Consider the following 23,897-nt stretch of genomic DNA (forward strand, 5'->3'; position numbering starts at 1 on the left):
CTATGTTGCCAAACATACAAAGCAGGCAAACATCACAGGTCCCCAGACCCATAGGGGCCCCAAAAGCCCCAGGGTCACTGCATGTCAAATTATTCTATTCATTTAATTCATTGCTGATTTGTTATTTAATATTCATTACATGAATATTGTTATGTTGTGTTTAAATTACCACAAAGTAAACAAAAACGAAGTATTTATTCCAGTGTAAGAATACTGGTTGAATTTACAGGCTGAATTTAATGGAAGCTGGATGCAATAGGGCACATAGATTGCATGAGGGCAGGAGGTGGGGTGTCAGTAGGGGTCCAACAGCAGACCAGACGTTGGGGACCCCACTAAGGGTGATAGGATTAAAAAAAATGGTAAAGCACATTCCTGCTCCCCAAAATAATGTTTATTTTTTTCAGATTTTACCGTAATCTTTGCTATTTCTTTTATGAATCACAGAATAATGTTATCTCTTCAGGCCTCTAAAAAATTATTCAGTTCAGACATAACAAGGAAAGAAAATCACTTGAAATGGTCAAAGCCAGTGGAGATGGGAACCATTCATTCAGTGAACTGTAAATTAAATGAAATCTCAATGAAACTAAGATACTTTAGGTTCTACTGTATGAAGCCAGTAACATTAATAATCCATTATAAAAATTCTTAATTACACCTAAACATCCTGCTTTTAAAATGTTACTTAAGTGAAAGTACAGGAGTATTAGCAGCAAAATGCACTAAAAGTATCACAAGTAAAAGTACCTGTTGTGCAGAATGATGCATAATGAATTAATTTTTATATTTGGATCATTATTGCAGAGTGAGCATGTTGTTTCTGGATGAGGTCATTTTAAGTATCTTATATTCTGTTGTGTATTTTTTTCTCTAAAAAAAGCATAATTTCTTTAGATGATCACATGTTTAGTGTGTAAGATCTTAATGTGAAAAGTAACTGTAGCTGTCAGATTAATTTAGTGGAGCAAAGAGCAAAGGCCTACAACATTGTCCTCAGTAATGTAGAAGAATATAAGTGTAAAGTATAGCTGATAAAAAATAAGAAAATTGCAAATAGGCTACCTCAAAATCATAGGTTAATTAAGTTAATTAAGTAGACATCATCACTGGTTATTACCCATTAATATGCATTATGTTGTGTATGGGTCACTGTCATTTCAGGATTTGTGTGTAGGCAAATTTTAATCAAAGGTGCATTTGAAAATACTTATAAGAATGTAACAGTGACAGACTTTGTTTTTTCCCCTCAAAGCTCAAGATAAAACCACACAACAAGCTTACGGGAGGCGCGGCCAAAGAGGACAGGAAAAATGAATTATGATCCGCCCTCTAGACACAGCTCAGTGCGCAGTGACTGACACACAGAGGAATCCTGGAGGAGACTTTTACTTTGAAACTCGGGGAGCGTTTACTACTCCTGGACACAGACATGCGCTGGAAAAGTGAAGTCAAAGTAGAGTGCTGCATTGTTAGCGAGAACGAAAACGAATCTCTGTTGTCCAACGATGAGGTGAGTGATGAAAATTAAAAGATAGACGTAGGTTATGTTTCTTACCGGCAGGTCGTGGTGGGAGTAAGAGTATAGCTATAGACCGTATCGGAGATTAAATATTGGTTGAAATTGCTTTGACCAATTAAATCAGAGTGGGCTTCAGTCTATCATTAAAATCGGCCTTCCGCCGCTGACAGCTCAGTATTTTCACAATTTGAAGAAATATCGAAGGAAATTACCCCTCCCTGAATTCTGCAATTAAAACTCAAGTAGTTAATGAGACCTCTTCACCTTTCTGTTACCCCGGGTAGACGTTTGTGGCGAACTTAGTCTTTTAATTGCTGTTATTAAATAAATCAGTGCCCTTTTCCTGGAGACCTCGCGCTGGTTTTTTGATTGACACCTGAAAGTGGTGTGTTGGGAGTCTAACCACAGCACGCGCGCACGCAGCGAGCAGTTGCTGCATCACAAATGGCAGATCTCAAGAACATAATGCACATAGGATAAGTATTAGTTCAAGTGTTGTCTGTTTTTGTAAGTAATGACTATCCTCCTCTTTTAAATGTCATTTTGGTAATCGTTTGGCGTTGTCATGGTGAAAAGTGAAAGGCATGATATTTATGGGAAGGAGCGGGGGCCATTTAAGGCAGCTGAGGCAGTCTGACGGACCAACATCGTCTTCCCGCCATAGCTTCTCGTCATGTGTGAAGATTGCAAAGGAGAGGAAGAGCTTCTAGGCAAATGCACAGAGGACAGGAGGGACACAATGGTAGGGATTTAATATTGTGGCTAAAACTTTTTTTTTTAATAATTCTATCTTATTTTCTGAAACAGTTTCAGAACTAGCAGAGGCCATTTTTGACGGATAAAGGTTTTGGTAAATTTTGGGCAAATATCCCGACTACACCTACATATCTTACTTTACATTAGCTTCTAAAAAGACAGTGTGGGGGCAGCTCGTAACATTATTTTTTTCTCTTTAGTAAGCCTCTATTAGACTTTTGGGGTAATGGGTAAGAAAGAAAAAAAACCTTCTTTCCAAAAGTTTTTGTTTTTTAAATTATTATTTTGTTAGAATAATGGCTGCTAACTCTGTAGATTGACATATTGTGTCACTTGCTCCTGAAAAACCTGAAAACAAATGACGTTGAGCCAGGAAAGTGTACATTTTAACTACATTATGAGAGTAAATCATTTATTTTGAAGTTATTTTTGCGGTTCATCATTGTCATTGGTGGCACTGACAGGTGAATCGAGTTCAAACATATTATATAGTACCATGCTGTATACCCTAGCTGTGGGGTGTTTGCGTTCCTGTGCGTAATTTTCTAACCGCAGCTCTGATCCCTTCAGGGCGCGCCGGTGGAAGTTTTGGATGAAGACGCGTCGTCGCTGCAGGCGATGGCATCTGCACCTCTGCTGGGCAGAACTGTGTGTGCGAGCTGCAACGAGGAAATTGTGGATAAATATTTATTAAAGGTAAACACTGTTAGGTCTTATTTTCTGCTGAAGTTTTCTGTTTTTCCTTGCGAGGATTGTCTTTCATTTAACTTCGGGTTGTTTTTTTTTTTTTTTATTAGTTTGCCTCTGGATTTCTGTGGTTTTAAGCCTCACGCTGGTAATTAAACGAGTATATTCAACAGACCTACCTCCAAACTCACTGACTTTATATTTATCATTTATCTTTGCTTTAGGTTAACGACTTGTGCTGGCATGTGCGCTGTCTCTCATGCAGCGTGTGCCAGACTTCACTTGGCAGCCACACCAGCTGTTACATCAAAGACAAAGAAGTTTTCTGCAAACTGGATTACTTTCGGTATGTGCGTCGATCTTTATTAGTGCTAATCAAACGAAAATAGAAGCTACCGAAACGAAATTGTTGCAAAAAAATAAACCTATCTCGATATGAACTGCTTAATAATTATGTTATATCGGAAATTGAGGGATAATAATAATAGGCTAATAATAATAATAGGCTAATAACAACAACAATAATAATAGTAGTTGCATCTGTGAAATTTCAATTTAAATTATTTAAGTTATGTTAAGTTAGTGGCGAATAAAAGCACCATTAATCAATCAGTTCAATATACAGCGGTTTTGCCTTCAACAAAACATTTGGATTTACATTTACTCGCAGCATTTCAACTTTCAATCATCACATATAAAAGAAAGATCGATAGTCCAGATAGATTGATAGATATCGAAGATTTTAGTAATATATATATATGTAATATATAAACGTTAAACGTTGTATGACTTCTATCACGAAGGGAAGACCAGAGAGTAAAGGCATCTGTATGTCTGGGAGTTTTACTGTAGTGGCATGGACAAAATTCTGCTGGGAAAAAAAAAAAAAAAAAGGCATCAGAAACGATCCAAATTAAAAATATTGTGTTAAAAAATTGGTATCATCCTTTAAAATACAGAGAAGACATCACTCTCAAGCGTTAAAGCATTTCAATGCCCTCAGGCAGCTATGTGGGTGTCTGATGTGCTCACCATGACCTTCACCTGCAGAAGATACGGCACCTGGTGTGCGTGCTGCGGCAGAAACATCCACTCCACAGACTGGGTCCGCCGGGCGAAGGGGAACGTCTACCACCTGGCCTGCTTCGCCTGCTTCTCCTGCAAGAGGCAGCTGTCCACCGGGGAGGAGTTCGCCCTGGTGGAGGAGAAGGTGCTCTGCAGGGTCCACTACGACTGCATGCTAGACAATCTCAAGCGGGCCGTGGAGAAAGGTGAGCCGGCCGGACACTGATTTCAAAATCAATCAAAATTATTATACTCTTCCACTTTCAGTCTCTACAGAAGTTCCTACGTGAATATAACTTAAAATATTTCCTACAGATTTTCTTTTTTTACATTTTTCTATTAAAAAAATCAGTAATTTCTTTTACTTCAAGCTAATGAAAATTTTTTATTGATAATAGATCATTAGGCCCATGGAAATTACCAGTAGATCTAATCTGAACATATACTACATAAAACATCTATATAATGTCCTGAGAATAACAATGTATTTGAAATGAATGCAAAAAATTGTCAGGTTTCCTTTTTCAATAGCTCCTTTTAAATATGTTTATTGCATACGGCTCTTGTTTGTGTTTTTTTCTGTTCAATGTGTTGTGCTTCTAATAGCATGTGCTTTTTATACCAAAAATATTTTAATATGAGATATTTCTCTTTGTTGCAGGAAATAGTGTGAACATGGAGGGGGCTGTGCCCACCGAGCAGGAGATCAACCAGCCAAAACCCTCCAAGAGAGCTCGGACCAGCTTCACTGCCGACCAACTGCAGGTTAATATCCATCATCACATAACAGACAGACTGACAGGCAGAAAAAATGTGTTCATATTAGATCGCTGGGTAAAATAGTGTGTTTGTTCTATACTGAAGAAAGCGAAAAGTCAGGCTACGAGTTACTTTAATTAGAACTTCAACTACAAATATATATTAAGACAAGGTCTAGGTTATCTCACAATATCACAAAAGCAGATGTATATCTGAGAACAACAGTTTGGCCAACATCAAAAAACATGTTAAATTTATGGCCTTAGAAAATTTCCAATTTAAAGATATAGAGCCTGAAAACATTGGCCTTGGCCTTTAAAATGATATTTGAATTACAAATTTGTGTCATAAAGATTTAGGGCAAGTTCAGATGGGTTAACCATCCATTTTCATCAAAAGACACACTGAGAACATACTGCAACTCTCAGAGCAGAACCACAGAAACACACTTCTTTTCTTAGACAGGCATGTACACAGATTTTGATAACTACTTTAGTTTTTTCTAATGAGGGCCTTATTATATCATATTATACTAAAATCAGATGTTGATTTTAATAAACTACATCAATTAAGTAAAGCATTTATTTGAATGAAACAGACACTATGCAGGTAACAGGGATGCTGGTTTTTAAATAACAAAGTTGTATGCCATCTCTGAGTAATAATAATTTGCACATCGTTCAGGGTAATTTTAATTTTGTGAACTGTTCATTTGAAGCCAGCATTTAGAACCCTGTAGTGCAACATGTCGAGAACCTTAATTACTCAAAATGTCATTTTTCTAATCACTTTTATCTATATTAATTCGTTCCCACTTGACAGTTAAAAACATGTTTGGTCAACAGTAGTGACTTTGCATGCCAAAAATCCCCACACAGCAGTGACTGTTGTTCTGCAGCTGGATCATTTAGGCTTTTTACTCACAGGACAACAAAGTAAACCTGTCTGACACTGAACTGATTTTCTTTTACGTGGGAACTTGCAGGTAATGCAGGCCCAGTTTGCTCAGGACAACAACCCAGATGCCCAAACACTGCAGAAACTGGCAGAGCAGACGGGCCTCAGTCGAAGAGTCATACAGGTCAGTGAAGGATTGGGGCATGAGGTGAAGACGGACGATGGAATATACAGTGTACAGTCCTGCTACTTAGAGAGATGCAAGAGTTAAATCCTAACGATTATTGAGGCATATTTGCATAATATGCACCTGCCGGCAATACATGTCCAAGACCAAAGGAAAAACACAAATTCAACGATAGCTCTATTTCAAATGATAGGTGTTTATGTGTAAATTTACAAATAAATTGTGCACTGAATAATAGAGGATAGATAAGAAATTCTACAAGCCTGTAGTTTATCCTAATTAAAGGCTTTTTCCTCTCATCTCGCTGACTTTCTCCATCTGACTGTCTAACTTAAATTTTTGTGTGTGACTAGCCATCTCTGTCTCAGTCTGCATCATCATATACAGTATACTGTGATAATGGCTTGTGATTATTGATGCATTAGTGTGATTGCTGTAACTGGTTGAGATAAAGCCAGTTTTAAATACTTAAACTGCTGCATAGTTTAATCTATAACCATGCATTTTATTTTATAAGCTGATCATATTTTTTTGATCGTATGTATGTAAAATATTAATCGACAAAGTATGCAGTAACTATAGCTGATGAGTAAATGTAATGGTGGAAACAGTACAGTATTTTCCTTTGAAATATAGTGTAGTAGAAATACAATGCACCATAAAATGGAAATAGTCATGTAAAGTACAAGTACTTCAAAACACCACTGGTGAGATCCAGGACAAACACAGATATTTTTACATTGAAAGAGCATTTTTGAAATCAACAAACTGCATCTTCTATCAAAGAAAGAAGTATTTACAGATTTAGTTGGTATAAGTCAAACAAACGTAAAAGTGATACAAGTTTGTGTTGAAAGCAACAAAGGATTATGATTAGGGTCAATGTAATTAATGACAAGCTATGCTATGTTATCTATGTTTCCAGTCACACAGCTTTACATTAATGGCTGTGAGACTTAAACCATGGTGTCCACTGCTAACAGTGGTACATCCACAACAATAGATTGACAAAGACACTTTTCGGAAAACACACCTCTGGGCAGATTTGTCACCCTTGCTACTTCAGCCAAGCTGGTGTCTCTGCTGAAGATATAAGCCACATTCAACCTTGGGATTTTCAAAAAATGAAATGCACCAATGAATTAACATGGAGTGGGAACGCTATCATAAGCACATCTTTATAATTGCTAAAAAACTACAACCAGAGGAAAGCGGTGACTCAGCTGTACCACCATGAAAAATTGATAGAGAGTTTATTTGGCAGAGAGACAAAAAGGCTTGTACAATTTACAACCTGCAATAGAAACTATTATAACATTGTGACAATGTATGATTTTTTCATGCCATGTTGCTTTCAAAAGCTACTCTACAAAAGCTGTTTGTCCTGTTAACTCAGGTCTGGTTCCAGAATTGCCGAGCTCGCCACAAGAAGCACGTGAGCCCCAATCACACCTCCAGCACCCCGATGACCTCATTGCAGCCCAGCCGCCTGTCCCAGCCCACCCCAACCCCCGAGGAGCTGCAGTACACAGCCTACGGAGGCCCAGAGGGGTCAATGCTCTCTGCACTACACTCCTTCATAGACAGTGAGAACCAGACTTTTTATGAATTCTTATCGGAGCGATTCTGATAGATTTTTCCTGTATTTGGCAAAATGTTATGAACTTGTGTGATAAGGTTTACAGTATATGTACAAATATATGTGAAATTACTATTTTTACATTTTTAAATATGTTTCTTTTTTAAATGTAAATGGTATAAAATCCAAATATGCCATAAGAAATATTTCGCATGTGACATGCCAAGGGCAATGAACAAAAAAAGCACAAGTTACACTGATGTTTTCCCATGTGATACCTTACATTTGACATGTGAATTGTCTGAAAAGCAAACCTGTATGCCAGTATGACCTAGAGGGGGGCCTCCTGAATCTGTTTTTGATTTCAGCTGTTTGAATCACTTGAAGAAATATTTACAATGATAAGGATAATTTATAAGTCACCAGTTGCACAGGTTTATCTAAATGTAACATTCTGTGAAACTAACAAGGGGCACAAGGAAAGGCTGCCCATTATCTTCTTTATATGTTAGCAATTGGACCTTTGGTTGAGAAAATGAGGGAAAAATATGAGATTAGTTTATATGCTGATGATTAGATGTTATATAACACCATATCTCTGAAAATGTATGAAGGAAATCATTGAAAAAGATGAACATTGTAAAGGATAATTTCTATTTTTTGGTTATTTAATCAAAGCGAAAAAAATTTATAAAGGAAAAAAAAAATGGCCAGACCGGCCCATAAACTCGGTGGGATAGATGTTTTTAAAATAATATCAACATACTTTTTTGTTGTTAGTAGCACTCTTTCTTTAGTCAATTTCTTCTCATGTTGACATGTATCACAAAATGTTTTTAGAAACCATAGAGGAAATATAAAAGCTTTCAAAAGCTGGTCATAACAACTGTCATTTATTTTTGCAAAAATATGGGCAATACTAATAGGGAACCATTAAAATGATCAGGATTTTCATATTGTTGAGAATAATCTATATTAGGTTGATATTTATCAAATAATTTACCTTACACAAAAGAATCTTAAAGATGGTAAAGTATTCCCATTGTTTTAATGAAAAGTTTTTGTAGAATACTGTATATTTATTTAATTTATGGAAAATGGATTCAGAATTGCTAAAACAAAAATGTCACTTCTGGGTTAACCTGTGAATTATTGTAATGACTGGTGCTCTGTGTGTGCCCGCAGTACACCCCCCTCCATCCATGTTTCAACCGCTGCTGCCAGCCCACGCCATGACCTCCCTGCCTGTGTCTCACGCCTGAGCAGCTCTCTCACACACACACACGCTCACACACATACAAACACACACACAGGCCTCAGACTTCACCAGCGATCGTTCGTCATTAGCAGCCGCAGTATTCAGATCTCCTTGGTAAATATAATTTAATTTTCAGTGAACCATAAAACCCTTTTCTTAAACCGCCAGTTGTCATTACATATTCTTTGAAAACACTTACTTCATTGCTGAGCATTATTATGGATGAGTATAATTTACAGTCCTAAATGTACTGTATGATGTGGAAATGGAAAAGTTTCAGTGTACCTCATAGGATTGTGACATATGACATTATAGATTTTATATTTGTTTGTGTTGTTGGTGACACAGTTTGACCGTGCTACTCTAAGTGAAAGCCACCAGACCCCAAATGTCAACTCCTTCTGAAGATGAACTTGAAATTGTTTGTATAGCAGTGTTTCAATATTGCAATTTAATTTATTTATTGTATGTGAAGTCTGTTTTGAAAATAAATGTCTAATTTCACAAAACTGGGAGATGTATGAATGAATGAAAACATAACAAAACAGCTTACAGCCAGTAACAGCTGACATGGCGCAGTGTTTGTAGTAGTTTTGCAGTTTTGGTAAAGTAGTAGTATTAAGAGTATTAAGTATTAAGAATTAAGTGTGTGAAGTAGAAAAACAATTTATTGATAAAAACAGAAGTATCAAAGCACATCTATATTATGATGAATATAGACACAGACAATATATTCTGTTAAAAAAATACATGCATCTCTTACTGTATAAATAAATATATGACAGAGGCATTTATACTGACAGTTTTCTGCACAAATGAGACAGAATAAATAAAACAGTTTGGAGTATAGCTCATCTCTCTGTCGATCGACAGCTTAGAGCACTGCATCTTCAGTTTGACTTTTGCAGTAAGAAAACTGACACCCATTCTAACAGGGAGAGACGTTTTACTTGTGTGTACTTGTTGACTGTGGTTGACCAAAAGAATCTAATTTCCAGACATGGGAGGGAGGGGGAAGCATATAAAAACACAGTTTTTACTTCACTTATCAGATCTTAGGTATTTACCCTCATGGGAATGAAACTAAACCTGAGGTGCACGCACAAAAAGATACAAAATTCAACAGGGTAAATAGTAGTTTTTCAGTGTATAAAAAAAAAAAAAAAAAAAAGAAGGAAAAAACAAAATGCAGTATGTGTAATATGCCATAGTGAGCACTACATGCATCGTTTCTCTCCTTTCAAATACACAAGCTGAGTTGTTTTGCTTTTATTGAATGGTTAATGTCGTACGTGTCCCAGCGTGTTCAGCTCAAACGGGCAGAAGGTGTGTAAGTCTGGCAGTGCTGTCACTCTGAGGCACCATGAGGGTAGGTTCTCAGGTTTGACAAACAAGATACAAAGACTCACAGACAGGGGCTGCTTCTCGAAGATTTAAAGGTCAGTATGATACAGAGTGACGCATAAATCCCATTTGGACAAAAGAAAACCTGATCAAAGGTTTAATGTCTGTAGTATACAAGGACACAGTGTGTGAATCTGCTAAGAGCTGTGTCACCCCGCTGACACCAATCTCATTGTGCAAAGAAATTAACCAGGAATATACTGGATGGAAGACAAAAAAAGAAAAAAGTTCAGCTGCAACTCACAGGATTTCATCAACTAATCAAATATTACATTAAACAGACAAATCCACACAACTGTGTCTTTCACATGACTGGCTCACTAACACTACAATCATGCAAACTGAACTTCACCTCAGTTGTGTCAGAAAATCAAAAGGAGCTCATATGCTGATGCCAGATCTGAGCTCATACTATATATATATTGCATTGGCTGAAGTGAGTAAAAAAAAAAAAAATGAATCTGATTAATAAAATACGTTGTTTGACTAGGATGCTAATAACTATAATATTATGCAGGACCAGCTTGACCATGTTGGCTCAATAAGAGGACCCATAGTGAAAAAGCTATCATTTAAAATGATGTTTGTAACTCAAACAAGAAATTCTAATCTTATATTTTGCTCAATAATTGTCAAAATTAAAGTGATGCTCTACCCAAAATCTATCTTGTTAGTGGCAAAGATCTACCTACTGTTGGGTTGAAGCTGCATCCTCCAATGGCTGTGATCAGATTGAAATGGTAAGTTTATAATTTGGAAAAACTCTAAAAACTATTATAGAAACTTCCTAAACCACTCCAGCAGCTTAGACAAGCTTCTGTGTTTTGTCGCTCATGTAGTTGAATGAGCCACACACATCTGTATTTAACTGTGGATTGTTGCTGTCATTTGTCACAGGTGAATAAAGTGACAAACAACAGCCAGTTTTGAAAACTTACTTGTATTGGAGTACATTGTAACTGACATCAATTCAGATTCTGATCAGGGAAGGAAACCACATTTAACAGCCACCACTCACCTACAGGAGGTGACTCTCTAAAACTAATAAGATCAATTTTTGGGGAGTATCGCTTTAAGAGCAGCCAATCACCACATTACACATGTTGTGATTGTTGTAATTATTGGTTTGAGTCTAACACATGTGCCCATATCATCAGCAGGTTAAAAAGCAAAAAAATAGCACGTGTTACAGGTACAGGTTCTGTGGTTTTTGCTGCTTGGACTCACTGATTGCTTCCAAGAAAGTTCTTCAAAAACCTCAGAAAAACATCTTCATATGTAAACTATGTAGCTGCAATATGCAATTAGGCACTCAATGTGGCAAGTCTAAGAAAAAGGCACTTAACGAAGCAGCACCTTGAACTGCTTTGCCATTATGTCCTTGACACTTAAATATGAAAACAGTGGACACTGAGTGCTGAATATTTCTCTCAATGTGAGACACTCTGCGGTCAGAAACTGTTAACAATACACAGATGAGCTGACCTTAAACAATCTCATGGAAAAAAAAAAAATTGTTCAAGCAGTGCATGCAGCCTGAACAACAGCAGACATAAGATGTCTTGCAATAACTGGCACCACCAAGTGGTGAAAACTGTCATCTACAAGAGCTCAAGAACAAAAACAGCTGAGGTTTACCACCGTCTCAATAAAGAAAGAAATCACTTATTCCAAAAGGAACTTACTGTGTAGTATGCCTGTAGCTGTGTATAGATCTGACTGTGTAAAAAGTATGCAGCAAACCATATTTCATTTATACATTTACAAAATATATAATTATAAGAACTTGCTAAGACTTTGTCTTATCCATCCAATACAAAGACTTTTTTAGACTCATGGAGTTAGACATGAATACCAAACTACCAAATGCATTCATCAGTGTAAATGAATCAGATTATTATATCTGCTTATTTACAGTTTGTTCGTTATAGTATACCAGTGCAACTTCTGTATACTTCAATTACATTTGGCAAAAGGTTTGCCACATGGGCTTGTACCATGGTCTGGTAAGTGACCAGTCTTTCTCCTTCCCTCACCTTTCTACTTGTGTCTTTTTGAGGATGTTCTACTTGTTGAGGATGCTCCGCAAGCTTCTGTTCATGTAGAATGGCCGCTGAGGAGTGCCGTCGTTCACCTCCAGATCCCACACTAGGAGGCAGCAGCAGCAATGAGTTAAAATCACAGTTGGGAAAAATCACTTAATACATCAAAGTTAAACCCTGATATTTCTGATCATCTTGAACTGTCAAATTAAAACCAAAAGCAACATACTTTGAAAATTCACTGGACAATACTTCAACCATTTATGTTTATTCAAAAAAATGATTCACATTTTCATTGGATTTCATTGATAAAAAAAATTCTCCTATACAAAAAGAACACTGAATAACCTCCAGACAGATGCGTGTATTATACTTAGTATTAAAACAGCACTACATCTGAACCATCCAATAAAAAATTTACCAAAAATGGCTTTGACATCCTTTTATAAATTGTATCGCAAAGGTTCCTGGTGTTAGGTCTAAAACCACAGAATAAGGAGGAACATTTTCTTTTTTTTCCACAACTAGGCACATAAACTAGTGGCTGCATTCAAAAGTTTCCTGAAATCTGTCAGGTTCTGTTCAAATTTTAAGCAAAAACCATAAAATGTCTTTTGAAGTCTTGACCTCCCAAAAAGTCTCTGTCTGGGTTACAGTACATCTATGAGCATAATGGAAACTTTGAAATGATTGTGACCTTTTTTAAATGATGTAAAAGAAGAGAAACCTGTTTTGCCAAGTGCAGTATAGACACCATTTTTGGATTTGTGTGTCAGTGTTAGTATAAATACAGTGGACCAAAGCAATCTATAAAACCAATGGTAAACATCAACAGCCAGCAAAATAATCATGCTAGGCAGAAGAAATAAATCACATGGTTCTTTTCCCATATGTGAAAGTGCATACAAAACATGATTTTACACTAGAAGACCAAAGTGCGACAAGAGGGTGCCCCATAAGTCCACCACTTTTTTTTTTTTTCTTCTTTTTTCCCCAATGGTGATACCTTATGCCATAGTCCATCAGTGGCATCTGTACATTTTAAGATCTTCATGTTTGTTTGGGTAAAATGCTTTTATCATTTTTATCTCAGTCTGTGCATCCGTCCTGCGAGTTGACAAGTACCCTCTCAGTAAGGCAGAGGTCAGCAGAAAATACAGAAAAGAAAAAAGAACAAAAAGCATGGCAGAAAAAAAGGCAAGTATCTGAGTTGGCTCAAGAGGAAGTGTACAGAGGTCTTTTTCTAGCCCCCCCCCCCATGCCTTTTCTGTGAGGAACTGAAGTAAAAGCATGTCCTTTCATGTCCACGTCATCCCAGACCAGGCTGGGATGCATCCAGCTTTCATGTTTAGCCCTACAGTACTCGCTCTCAAACGTCCAGACTCCCACACATACAGTAGATATGGAGAAGTGAGTGAGAAAGTCAGCGGTTTAGTAAAATGGCCGCACATCGCTCAGGAGGCAGCGCATGATTTGGCACCCTCCTCGCCTCTGCGCAGGATCTTGTGCAGGCCAGGAGACATGTAGTAGGGCCTGGAGGAAGAACCATCATTCCTCTCCAGGTCTTCACCTGAGACCAGGCCCCAGCACAGAAAAGGAGGAACAGGAAAAGTAGACAGTGCACAGAGAGACGGCCAGGAAGAGAAAGAAAAGCAAATGCTTAGTAGAGACAAATAAACATGCAGGACATGCAGGAATGAAAGAGAGCAGAAACAGTGAATGAGCAGAAATCAGTTACAGTTATGATTTAAAGCCAGTTTTAAAGAGGGAAAGAGTTATTTTCAACTGCAGACAGGCTACTTGTCATTAAATCTTAACCTTCATAGCAGTGCTCAGTACAAGTAGTCAGTATTCTGAAACTGTTCCATGTGAAGTACTGAAAAACCAGCATACTTACAAAAGCACAGGAACAATGTGTCCACACACATGGCATAGACGTTAAAAAAGCCATGTGCAACCATGTAAGATCCAAATATCACCGTCTGAAAGAATCGACAGGTTGTAGTTAGTATGCAGTGTATTGTTAGCATCTATCTTGCATGTCTGTTTTATTATGTGAAAACAAAAATCTGCATTCCACCAAATGCATCAAGAAGAATATAAAGCACTGAGTCATAAATCCATCAACAAAAACAAATTGGACTGTGCAACACTGAAAAAAACTGGAGTATCTGCAGTGGTGTTACAACAACTTAGCACAACAAAGAAAAAAAAGAAACTTTGGTGTGCACTTGACAAATGTTAAGACATAAGATAAGCTTAGGAGAAAACAGCAGTCACTATAAAACATACTTTAATTCAATTTTCAGAGGTATCTTCACTGCTTCTCTCATTTAATTTCACATCTGTATCCATCTAATGCTCCAACTGCATTTTAATCTTTCTCTCTTGGCATTACAAAATGTAATCAGCGTAGCTATCTATTTAAAAAAGGCACAGACAAAGGCAGAGACATGAAATGGAGGAAAATCAATGGAATAATTTTCAACAAGAAAGTTTTGAATACAACTAAGCATCTGGATAAAATCCTTTGTGTGCACAGTGATTAGACCAAGTCGGAATACAAATATATCTCAATTTGTTCAAGTAACCTGACTTGGTCTCAGTACTCTGTGTACAAATACTTATTAAAACCAGCCACATTTTAAATCCTCACCAGAAGGGGCACCCAGTAGTAATTAAGGGATGGCACCTCCTCTTGAATGACTGGTATTTGACGTGTGAAGAAGAAAAATGCAAGGACACCTGAAAAACAATAAAAAAAAGTCTAAATATCTAAATAACAAGCAGAGATTTAAAAAAAAGGATGTGATATTATATAGTATATACAGTCTGGGACCACCTTCCTATGATACATATAGTTGACACACAGCAAAAATAATTCTTCTCAGACTTTTTACACAGGCGGTTATAGGTATAGAGGTTATAATTTGGTGAGAGGAAATTACAAATATACATAATTGTTCTACTACATTCAGTTCAATAAATCACACATTAGTGAAACCTAAGGAAAAATAGCAAGCTGCTGCAAGTGGTTAGTATAATACATAAACAAACAGCAATCTTTTTATACAGGGGCCTTTTAGGGCTGACTACTAGGATTGATTTGGATTTATATTTAAATTAAAATCTCATAAATTGGACTGATCTCAAAAAATATCAGACGATTTATTGTCCTTCTCATTCTGTGCCCTCTGCAATTTTTCATCTATGCCACGATTTATGTCACTTCATACACTGCAGGTGACATGACACTCACCAACACTTCCTGAAATTAGCAGTTTTCCCAAGAAGAGCAGGAAGTCTGTCACCTTGTCCAGGACAGCCACCCTACAGAGGAGTGAGAGAAGAGCCAGAGTGGAGGGGAAACACACACACACACCAGAGAAATGGAGAGGACACCGTCATGTACTTAGACACAGACTCAAGGGAAATCTATGAAAGTGCACACATCATTAAATACATAATACATTAGGGACAAATTTGCAATTTCTTTAGACATGAATTTCTTGATTGTTTCACCTAATTGTATAGAGTAAATTCACAACTTTTATAACTGCCTTGCCAAAATGTTATTTGTTATGTTTGCACCTTGACAGACTTATTAATTTGAAAACCCAATAAATCATCTGTACTCTGACCCTTGATATGTGGTGCTGACACAGAAAAATAACAAAAGGTCTTACCGAATAACATTCCTCATCAAGAGGAAGAAAGCGTCCTTGGAAGAGGTGCAGAAGTTCTTCCCATATATTGCTATCTGTTGGGGGGAAAAAAAGGTAGATCAGGCTTAGCAGAGGGTAATTAAACACTGAGGTACAAGCCAGGCCAACTAAAAACTGCTGACAGATACTTGCAACATATCAGTCAAAAGCAGATGCTCCACAACTCACCATAATGTATGCATTTCTGTTTATAAACTTGATGAAATGTTCCAGGCACCAGAAGCAGCATTTGAGGCAGCAAAGCAGGTATCGAGCGCAGGCATTTTGAGAACCTGGAAAAATATAAATCATCAACATCATCCTTGGAATAATTATTACATTTTTGGAATATCAGTGTCTTTAACAGTCACAGCTTACCTTTCAGTTTCTGATCCAGGTACATGAGAACAATTCGGACCGTCTGCACCACGGCAATGATCAGAGAACCGAAGGCGAGGGAACCTGTGTGATAACTGTGACACGAGATGAAATGGAACAATGTAGATCTGAATATTTGCGTAGGGAGTGTGTTAAACTCAATTTCATTTTTTATATTGAACACAATCTAAAGAAAAGCCTATCAACTTCTTAACAGATTCATCCGATGCCTGTGTTGGGAAATTCCTTACTTTTTATTCTGTTACTAATAAGACAAGCAGATATGACCCAAATGAATTTTCACAGGTACAACACTAACATGTACAAAAAAAAAAAAAAAAAAAAAAAAAAAAAAAAATCTACTGTAAATCTAATACATTGTAAAATAATATAATATCCCTGTCCATGCTGCCCCCTACCGTATGGCTCTGCTAAATGACGAGTAAAGCGGGCAGGTAGGGATGTTGTTTGGCTTCTTCAGGGCCCAGTAGTAGGAAGCAAAGGCCCCAGCCAGGGTGCACTGGCCCAAGGCGATGGTAAAGTTGACGAGCCAGAGGAACACGAACAGGTTACACAGATGGAGGACTAAAATGTAGCGGTGGTACACACTCTCCCCACCATAGAAGGCGAACATGCATTGTGACCCGGGGCACACTTTGGTGATATTGGTCTGACTGAAGGTCTAAAAGAAAGCAACGGATTTAATATTGACAGTGATGTAATATTAGCTTAAATATTTCTGTTTGACTTAATTCATGACAAGTAGCTCTGGTAGAGTTTTTCTGTGATTTGAAAAACACTAGTGTTACTGTTCTGTTTTTCCTCTTCTGAATCTTGGTTTTGCATGCTAATGAAACATTTCTCAGTGTATGGCTCTGAGGTAATCCTGCATCTATTTAACAGTGTGACCACATAGCGTATCAATCCTTTTAAAAGCTCACATTACTATGCAAAAGCCAGGGAGGACAGGCAGGCTGATATTTAACATATGTCAAACAGGCATTCATAGCTGTCAGCCACTAATATAAACTCTTTTTACATTACAGCATATTGATTCTAATGGTGCTAATGGCTCTCACCAGATTTTACTTAGGCAACAAAGAAGCTATTACACTTGCTTTCACTGATTACAGTGGAATGTGATGAAAGAATCTGACTGACAAATTATTTCACAGAGCAAAAAGTAACAGAGAAATTACTCAGTTACAAACACAGAATCAGTGACACTGGTATTTTTCTGAAAAAAAACAGAGCAAAATAAATAGATGACAGATAAAGTATTTCATCAGTAGATAAACTTCAGTGTGTAAGAGTGTGTGGGGCTAACCTTTGGATTGCATGTGAGGTTGGCGTACATGCATTTATCATCAGCAGGTGTGACCCTATAGACTGCATAACCAGATGATGCTAAGAAGCTGAAGGGTAGACTAATTAAGGGCAACACAAATGGAAATTTCCTACACACAACAATTGCTACTTCTTAAAGTAAACTGCTATTTACACAATTGTCTATGTTGAGTTATCGCCACAATTAACTGTTTATAATTCAGAGTTGTATGACACGAGAACAACAGCTAATTTCCATTTTGCTCTTGCTTTTAAAAACATAATACACCAAACACTATCCAATTTCTACATCCACTACAGTTGTACTGCACGATGTGTTTACTGAGAATCTTAATTAAATTCATGTAGCATTTCTACAGTAAAACTATCACAGGCTCCATGAAAGAAGCAAACAGTTCATTAGTGTCCCAGTTGTAAGGATACACTGCTGTAACAGCCCAGTAAGCGATGCAGATGGCCAGAAGGAAAAAGGTGATGATAGGGTAGAAGAGAGTGGACATGATGTAGCTAATGGCCCTAGAAACAGCAGAGATTAAACATTGTATATTTGAAAAAAACAGTTAAACACAGTATTTCATTTTTAAGGAGTCAGCAAAGCTTTTATCCATTCTTACTTGCTTCCCTCTTTCAGTAATGCAACAGCGATGCGCAGCCTCGTCCTCAGAAATATCAGTATAATCACAATGATGGCCTCAATCACTGACAGTGAGATCACTACAAAATAAATGCAAAATTTAAATATAATAATTATCAGTGGACGCACAACAAATATGTTTTAACATGTCATTTCAGCATTTAAAAACCAAGTTAGTAAAATACTCATTTATATCACTGATGCTAAAAATTCATGGCAGTGCAAGCCACACTGAATGGGAACAAACAACTGACATGTGTTATGTAACGTGAAGCTCACATAATAAAATAGAAAAGTGTGGAGTTAAGGTATGGTGGAAGATGACAACATACTGAAGATGAGCCACGTCTCGCTGATCTTAAGGTAAATGCTGAAGTCTGTGTGAAAGCCGATATCGGAGATGGTGACGTTAGAACCTGGCTTCCCTCTCAGAGTACTGTATTCCCAGTAGCAGTGCCAGATACCTGAGAGACAGAGAGAAAGAACGACAAATCTAAGGCAATTCTAAATTTTCTACAATTTGCCATGACAACAGGATTGCTCACAGTAAGATAGGTTAGAAAGTCAAATGTAAAAAAAAAACCCAAAAAAAACAAAAACAGGCGACATCTCCAACATGTGTGCTAAGTATATAATAGCCACTGGCAATGTGGGTAAGTGTCTATGATGCATACTCACCATAGCCGACAGAAGCGATGGCACCGAAGACAATGAGCCACAGGAGCACACCAGCTGTGTAGCGCAGCAGCAGGATAAACAGCAGACTGACTACCATGGTTATCACCAGACCACTGCAACAACACACACATACAAACACATAAACACCGGGAAATGACCAGAAATTAATATACATTTCAGATGATATCCCATGAATAGGCTTTGCCACAAATTAATTCAGGTAGACTTTAACAATCTATTTAGTAATATATTCTGTAAATAGCAGTTTATCTGGTGATATCTGAATTGGCTGCTGTTGTAAATTGCACCAGTTTGAGGCCAAGAAGGTAGGACAGCAGGAAATATTTGCATATAAAAGTTACAGGGTGAAGATTTTTATTAGCGTCATCATTGCTTTCACTGATGGGTCAGAGAATTTTCTCTATCCACCGAGGAGCACATAATCCATAAAGAGCAGGGAAAACATGAAAATCAGCAGAAGCTACAGCCATTCTTACGTGAGGATCCACATCCAGGAATTTGCATAATCCTCAAAGATCTTCATGCCAACTTCTTTGGCACTTAGTAGACTGGCGATACCTCTGTGACAGAGTAACAAGGTGAGATGGGAAAAAGTGGGAAAGAGAAGAGGTGACAAAAAAGGGATTTAATAAGAAGGCAGAGGGGGACCGTGGCAGGTTTGTGTTACTGCCTCTCAGAGTTTGCAAGGGTTTCTCAAAAACATTTTGACATTTGATTTATCTTTAAAGCTCTCACTTTGAAACAAAGATGAATACAGTTTCAAAATGCTTTTGATAATCTCAGCTCTGTGAGACACTTATTGGGTTATGAGGGTCTTGAAAAAAATAGTTTCATATCAAAGAGTCACAAAACAGCATTAGTGTTGCTGAAGCGCTATTGAGCAGTAGTTCCTACAGTAAGGTGGGAAATGGTATGGCAGCGTGTTACTAAACGTGATACAGAGGAGCATCTAGTGATGGATATGTTGGGTCAAGAACCCATTTATTTCTGTTCACAGTACTCATTGCAGTTTTAAGTCTTGAAATGACTCAGTCAATCTAGAGATCTTAACTTAAACTTTCCCTGGGGGTGGGCAAAGACAAAGTTTCAAACAAAGACAAATGATTCTGCATGAAACCAAACATATTTCTTGTCAAATTTTATCAGTGAATTAAAAGAACTCTGGTAACAGAAATGAGAAACAGGCTCTGATGAAGAGATCTGTACATCACAAACAATAGACTTGTGTGGAATAAATGGAATGTTAATGTGCCCATTAGTTGGCACAGGATAGCTCCAAGTTCAGCTCCTCACCTCGGTTAAAAAGCTTAATTTGCCTTGACACCAACAGAAGGGAAACTACAACATTGGTAACAAAGTCAGGACATGACTACAGCAAGGTTTGACTGCAGAGACACTGCCCTATGACTCAGATAAATCTCTACAGTACACACAGGAGGGATAGAGGACACATTGACATTTCTGTGGGACAAACACAGCAGTGAAAGAAGTTCTGACAACAACCTTATGATGAAGAGCTCTAATTCAGCTGCCTAAAGGTCACTGAAACCCTGTCCATGTCTAAGAGTTTGGCTCATATCCAGCACTATTATGCAAACTTGCATTCATATCAAGTTTACAGTAGCTAACGTAATGACCACCAGGGGGCACTATATTACTTATTTTATTTGACAAAGGCTGTGCAGAGCCATTCAGAAAGTATGTATTCTGACTTGATGTTACCAGGTAGATAAATGCCACAAACAATTTCATTAATTTGCCCTAATTCTTCTCCACTGTTGCAGGTGGAGAGATGCAGTTGCAGATTCTTCATGATGAACAGCAGAGGGTTAGTCTCCACAAAGCTACCAACTACAGCGTGGGCAACGTTAAAAAGCTGAAATAAATCATTTTTGAGACCTTTCCACTCCTTGCTGCATGGCGGTTACTTGGCTACAAAAAGAAAAGCATTAAAGCACATTACATCTCCAGGTAAAACAGAGCAAACAAAAGCTTATCACATCAAACACAGAATCATGTATATTTATAATATCAGCTCACTGGTTTAAATACATGATTTCTCTGCCTGTCCAACCTTTGCTCAGTGCATTTACATGTTGACAGCATCAAGTTACAAAGCAGCTGTTATAAGCTTCTAAGTGTCCCTGAGGTTCTAACTCTTGAACTTGTAGGTAAGCTGCATTTTCATGCAATACACATGCAAATGACTTTGAATGTGGTTGGACACATTCCTGGGCATGAGCGACATGCCCACTTGTCCTACCCTTTAAAATTAGTCCAGAACTCTTTGGGTGCAGAGTTGGCAGCCCTATTGACAGTATAAAAGTTTACAACACTTTATTTTACGGGGTATATTATTATGCATATTATTTTACAACAAGAATGACAATTCTCAGTGTAATGTACTGTCTGTGACTTTACTACTTGTATAACTTAACTAGTTCAACAACAAGGAAAGACATTCACGTTGCAGGGAAGCGGGACTTACTTGGCAGCATCTTTGAGGTCGCTGACACTTCTCTCATTATTGTCACCATCTCTGAACATGGTCTGATTGGCTACGGTTAAAAGTCCATTTCTCGTAATGAAATCAGGGAAGCACCGCTGAAGGACTGAAAGACATTTTAAAAAAAAAAAGTTTTTGCTTTTAGTAGCTTGTCAAACAAATAATGAGCTATTGTGTGTCACTGTTTTTAATGGGCTTCGGAGTCACTTACAAGGTCTGCTTGGCACAATTATAGATGGGCAGTCTTCATCCCGCATGACTTCTGTCACTGACTGAAAGGGAGATAAAGGAGATGATGATTCAAACAACTGAAAACAATAGATTTATCTCTAACCGTTCATTCAACACTAATCTTTCCATTCACCAGTATGGCCTACAACAACAGTAATGGTTCCAGTTTACACAATAATAAAAATCTTACTTTAGCAACATTTAATGTTCAGCGATTATAACTTTGGCGTTATCAATATCACTATTCCTGAACAAGACAAAGGAGTCAGATGAGACAGAGTAGGACTAAATCCTGTCTGATGTAACACTGTCATACTTGTGATAATGTTGGAAGGGAAATCGATGATTCAGTTCAAACAGTATGACTGAGCTGTTAGGTGCTCCCACACACCACCTCACTTTCTGATCTTTACACACCATCATGCTAACGTCACTGTCACTGAACTGCTGCCAGCTAAGAGAACGGGGCTGTGATGTGCATCAGTAGCTGCTAACTCACATCCGCCTGTCTCTCAAAGCACATTCAAATAAGCGCGTCACTATAAGGACTGTACAGATAAAGCTGATGAAATCTAGGGATGCATTATTTTTTGTTTAAAAGCGATACCAGGGTGACTTTTTTAATAAAATTATATTTAATCAAGTGTTTTTCCTACAGAAGAAATGGGTCTAAACTCTGTCTCTCTAAAATTATGGGGACCTGCTACACATGTACAGTATCTGCCTGAAGGAAGAGACAAATTGGAACTCAGAACCAAAGTACATGAGAAAAAAAACACAAAACAGACCTCTAATCACCATCTCTCACCTTACTGCCGATCACGAAGCCTGGCTTGCAGAATTGCTTGTAATATTCCCACTTATTGGTTTTCCATGCATTAGGGAGAGTGTCAAATCTGTCAGGGCACTTGGAGACACAGAGCTGGAGGGGGCAACACATCTTCTTAATGAGAAAGCCCATCAATCTTGCATAATCAAGCATGGAGATAAAGTTGGAAGAAAAGCATTATAAACTGCACTGCTAGAAGGGGCTTCATTCAGTCTCTTACCTGGGTTGTAGGGCACTGGAGGTTAATTAAAACTGCAGGATTGGCACATTTCAACATGTTGAAGTAGAATAATATGGCTTTGTTTCTGTGGAGACAAATGACGATGAGGACAAGGAGAGGAGTCAGAGATTAGACAGATTCAGAACAGTGAGAAATCAGTTCATTACTGTGCAATGTTTTATCAGCAAGCATTCACTCACACTCTCACTCACTCACACACACACACACACACACACACACACACACACACACACTAATTAAACACAAATCATCTCCATGTATTGTGGTCAAAGCCTTTTATATGTGTAAAGATAACAATGGAAAGCTAAGAGATAATTTGAAGAACACAATTACTCCACTGTACAATAATTCAGGAAGCAGATATTTTTCCACTTACGCATTGGGGGTGTTCTTCTGGCCACAGAACTGACCGTGGCTGTCGGTTGGATAGACGACCTTCCTGGGGTCGCCATGGATCCAGGCTGAAAACAGAGCAAAACAGTTTTTTTTGTTTGTTTTTTTTTGTTTGAACAGCATGAATTTTAACATGTGAGGCCATACTAGACATGTACACTCTCTGACCCTGTTCAGATCTGGCATTAACATCCGTCTTGGGTGATCCGATCACAAGTGGACAGCTCTAAGTACAGGTGTGAACGCACCCAAGACACATGGAGGGCGCATTTGAGATCGCTCACAGCACATTCGGAGGTGGTCTGGGCCACATGTGGCCGCATTCTTTTAGCAGTGTGAACGCAAATTCGTCCCGGGCCACACTGAAGGACTGTCTACTCAATTGACATCCTCTGCCAAAGTCTGTTTAGTCCCGCCACAGTTTCTTAATGAACCAAAAATATTTTACTATTTCAAATGGCTAAAATCTTACGTGATCGTAGAGCTGTGTGCATTACAATGATCTGCTCAGCCCACCCTTGCCCCTGATCTCTTTATATCAAACACATTAATAACAGACCTGTCTGTCACAGTCTGACTGGTTAAAAACAACAACACATATGTGTATATTTGCATAAGGAACAAGGAAGTGAGATCCGATCACAAGTCCACTCCAGATGATGACAGATGCATTTTAATGCCAGGTGTGAAGTGACGAACTTAGAGCTGTCCACTTGTGGTCTAATCAACTGAGACACATGTTGATGCCAGTCTTGGAGTGTGTAAATCAGACAGCTTGT

The 23,897-nt window shown here is 37.9% G+C and overlaps 2 protein-coding genes across 6 annotated transcripts in view; one reads left to right on the plus strand and one right to left on the minus strand.

Annotated features, from left to right (window-relative positions):
• LOC111232153 (choline transporter-like protein 5-B) overlaps window positions 1–23,897 on the minus strand; it is a 48,897-nt gene that overhangs the window by 5,101 nt on the left and 19,899 nt on the right. Inside the window, exons 4-23 of one of the 5 annotated variants that reach the window (XM_022759533.1) lie at window positions 23,102–23,186; window positions 22,705–22,789; window positions 22,464–22,577; window positions 21,636–21,696; window positions 21,407–21,530; window positions 20,818–20,850; window positions 19,395–19,478; window positions 18,898–19,010; window positions 18,552–18,683; window positions 18,200–18,299; window positions 18,009–18,101; window positions 17,566–17,653; window positions 16,658–16,920; window positions 16,239–16,333; window positions 16,050–16,153; window positions 15,843–15,916; window positions 15,416–15,486; window positions 14,813–14,901; window positions 14,054–14,138; window positions 12,151–12,262 (exon numbers count right to left, since the gene is read on the minus strand). In XM_022759533.1, the coding sequence (XP_022615254.1) occupies window positions 12,180–12,262; window positions 14,054–14,138; window positions 14,813–14,901; window positions 15,416–15,486; window positions 15,843–15,916; window positions 16,050–16,153; window positions 16,239–16,333; window positions 16,658–16,920; window positions 17,566–17,653; window positions 18,009–18,101; window positions 18,200–18,299; window positions 18,552–18,683; window positions 18,898–19,010; window positions 19,395–19,478; window positions 20,818–20,850; window positions 21,407–21,530; window positions 21,636–21,696; window positions 22,464–22,577; window positions 22,705–22,789; window positions 23,102–23,186 (1,976 nt within the window). In that variant the 3' untranslated portion in view covers window positions 12,151–12,179. Of the gene's footprint in view, window positions 1–12,000; window positions 12,263–12,456; window positions 13,727–14,053; window positions 14,139–14,812; window positions 14,902–15,415; window positions 15,487–15,842; window positions 15,917–16,049; window positions 16,154–16,238; window positions 16,334–16,657; window positions 16,921–17,565; window positions 17,654–18,008; window positions 18,102–18,199; window positions 18,300–18,551; window positions 18,684–18,897; window positions 19,011–19,394; window positions 19,479–20,817; window positions 20,851–21,406; window positions 21,531–21,635; window positions 21,697–22,463; window positions 22,578–22,704; window positions 22,790–23,101; window positions 23,187–23,897 lie in introns of those variants that run through there. The other 4 variants (XM_022759532.1, XM_022759530.1, XM_022759534.1 and 1 more) reach the window with 4 other exon arrangements.
• On the plus strand, window positions 1,410–8,739 carry lhx8 (LIM homeobox 8). Its single transcript, XM_022759544.1, has 8 exons — window positions 1,410–1,513; window positions 2,849–2,974; window positions 3,190–3,311; window positions 4,016–4,236; window positions 4,692–4,795; window positions 5,775–5,870; window positions 7,270–7,459; window positions 8,638–8,739. Exons 1-8 carry the CDS (start codon window positions 1,433–1,435, stop codon window positions 8,712–8,714), a joined length of 1,017 nt encoding a protein of 338 aa, XP_022615265.1. The 5' UTR covers window positions 1,410–1,432; the 3' UTR covers window positions 8,715–8,739.

This window comes from Seriola dumerili, unplaced genomic scaffold (genome assembly GCF_002260705.1).
Source record: "Seriola dumerili isolate Sdu_G_001 unplaced genomic scaffold, Sdu_1.0 BDQW01000322.1, whole genome shotgun sequence".
Taxonomy (NCBI): domain Eukaryota; kingdom Metazoa; phylum Chordata; class Actinopteri; order Carangiformes; family Carangidae; genus Seriola; species Seriola dumerili.

Bases quoted from the DNA above. Each gene is read 5' to 3' on its own strand.
- lhx8 (XM_022759544.1), top strand. From the start codon at position 1,433: ATGCGCTGGAAAAGTGAAGTCAAAGTAGAGTGCTGCATTGTTAGCGAG. The intron at 2,975-3,189 runs GTAAACACTGTT...TCTTTGCTTTAG, and splicing joins TGGATAAATATTTATTAAAG to GTTAACGACTTGTGCTGGCA. The intron at 5,871-7,269 runs GTCAGTGAAGGA...CTGTTAACTCAG, and splicing joins TCAGTCGAAGAGTCATACAG to GTCTGGTTCCAGAATTGCCG.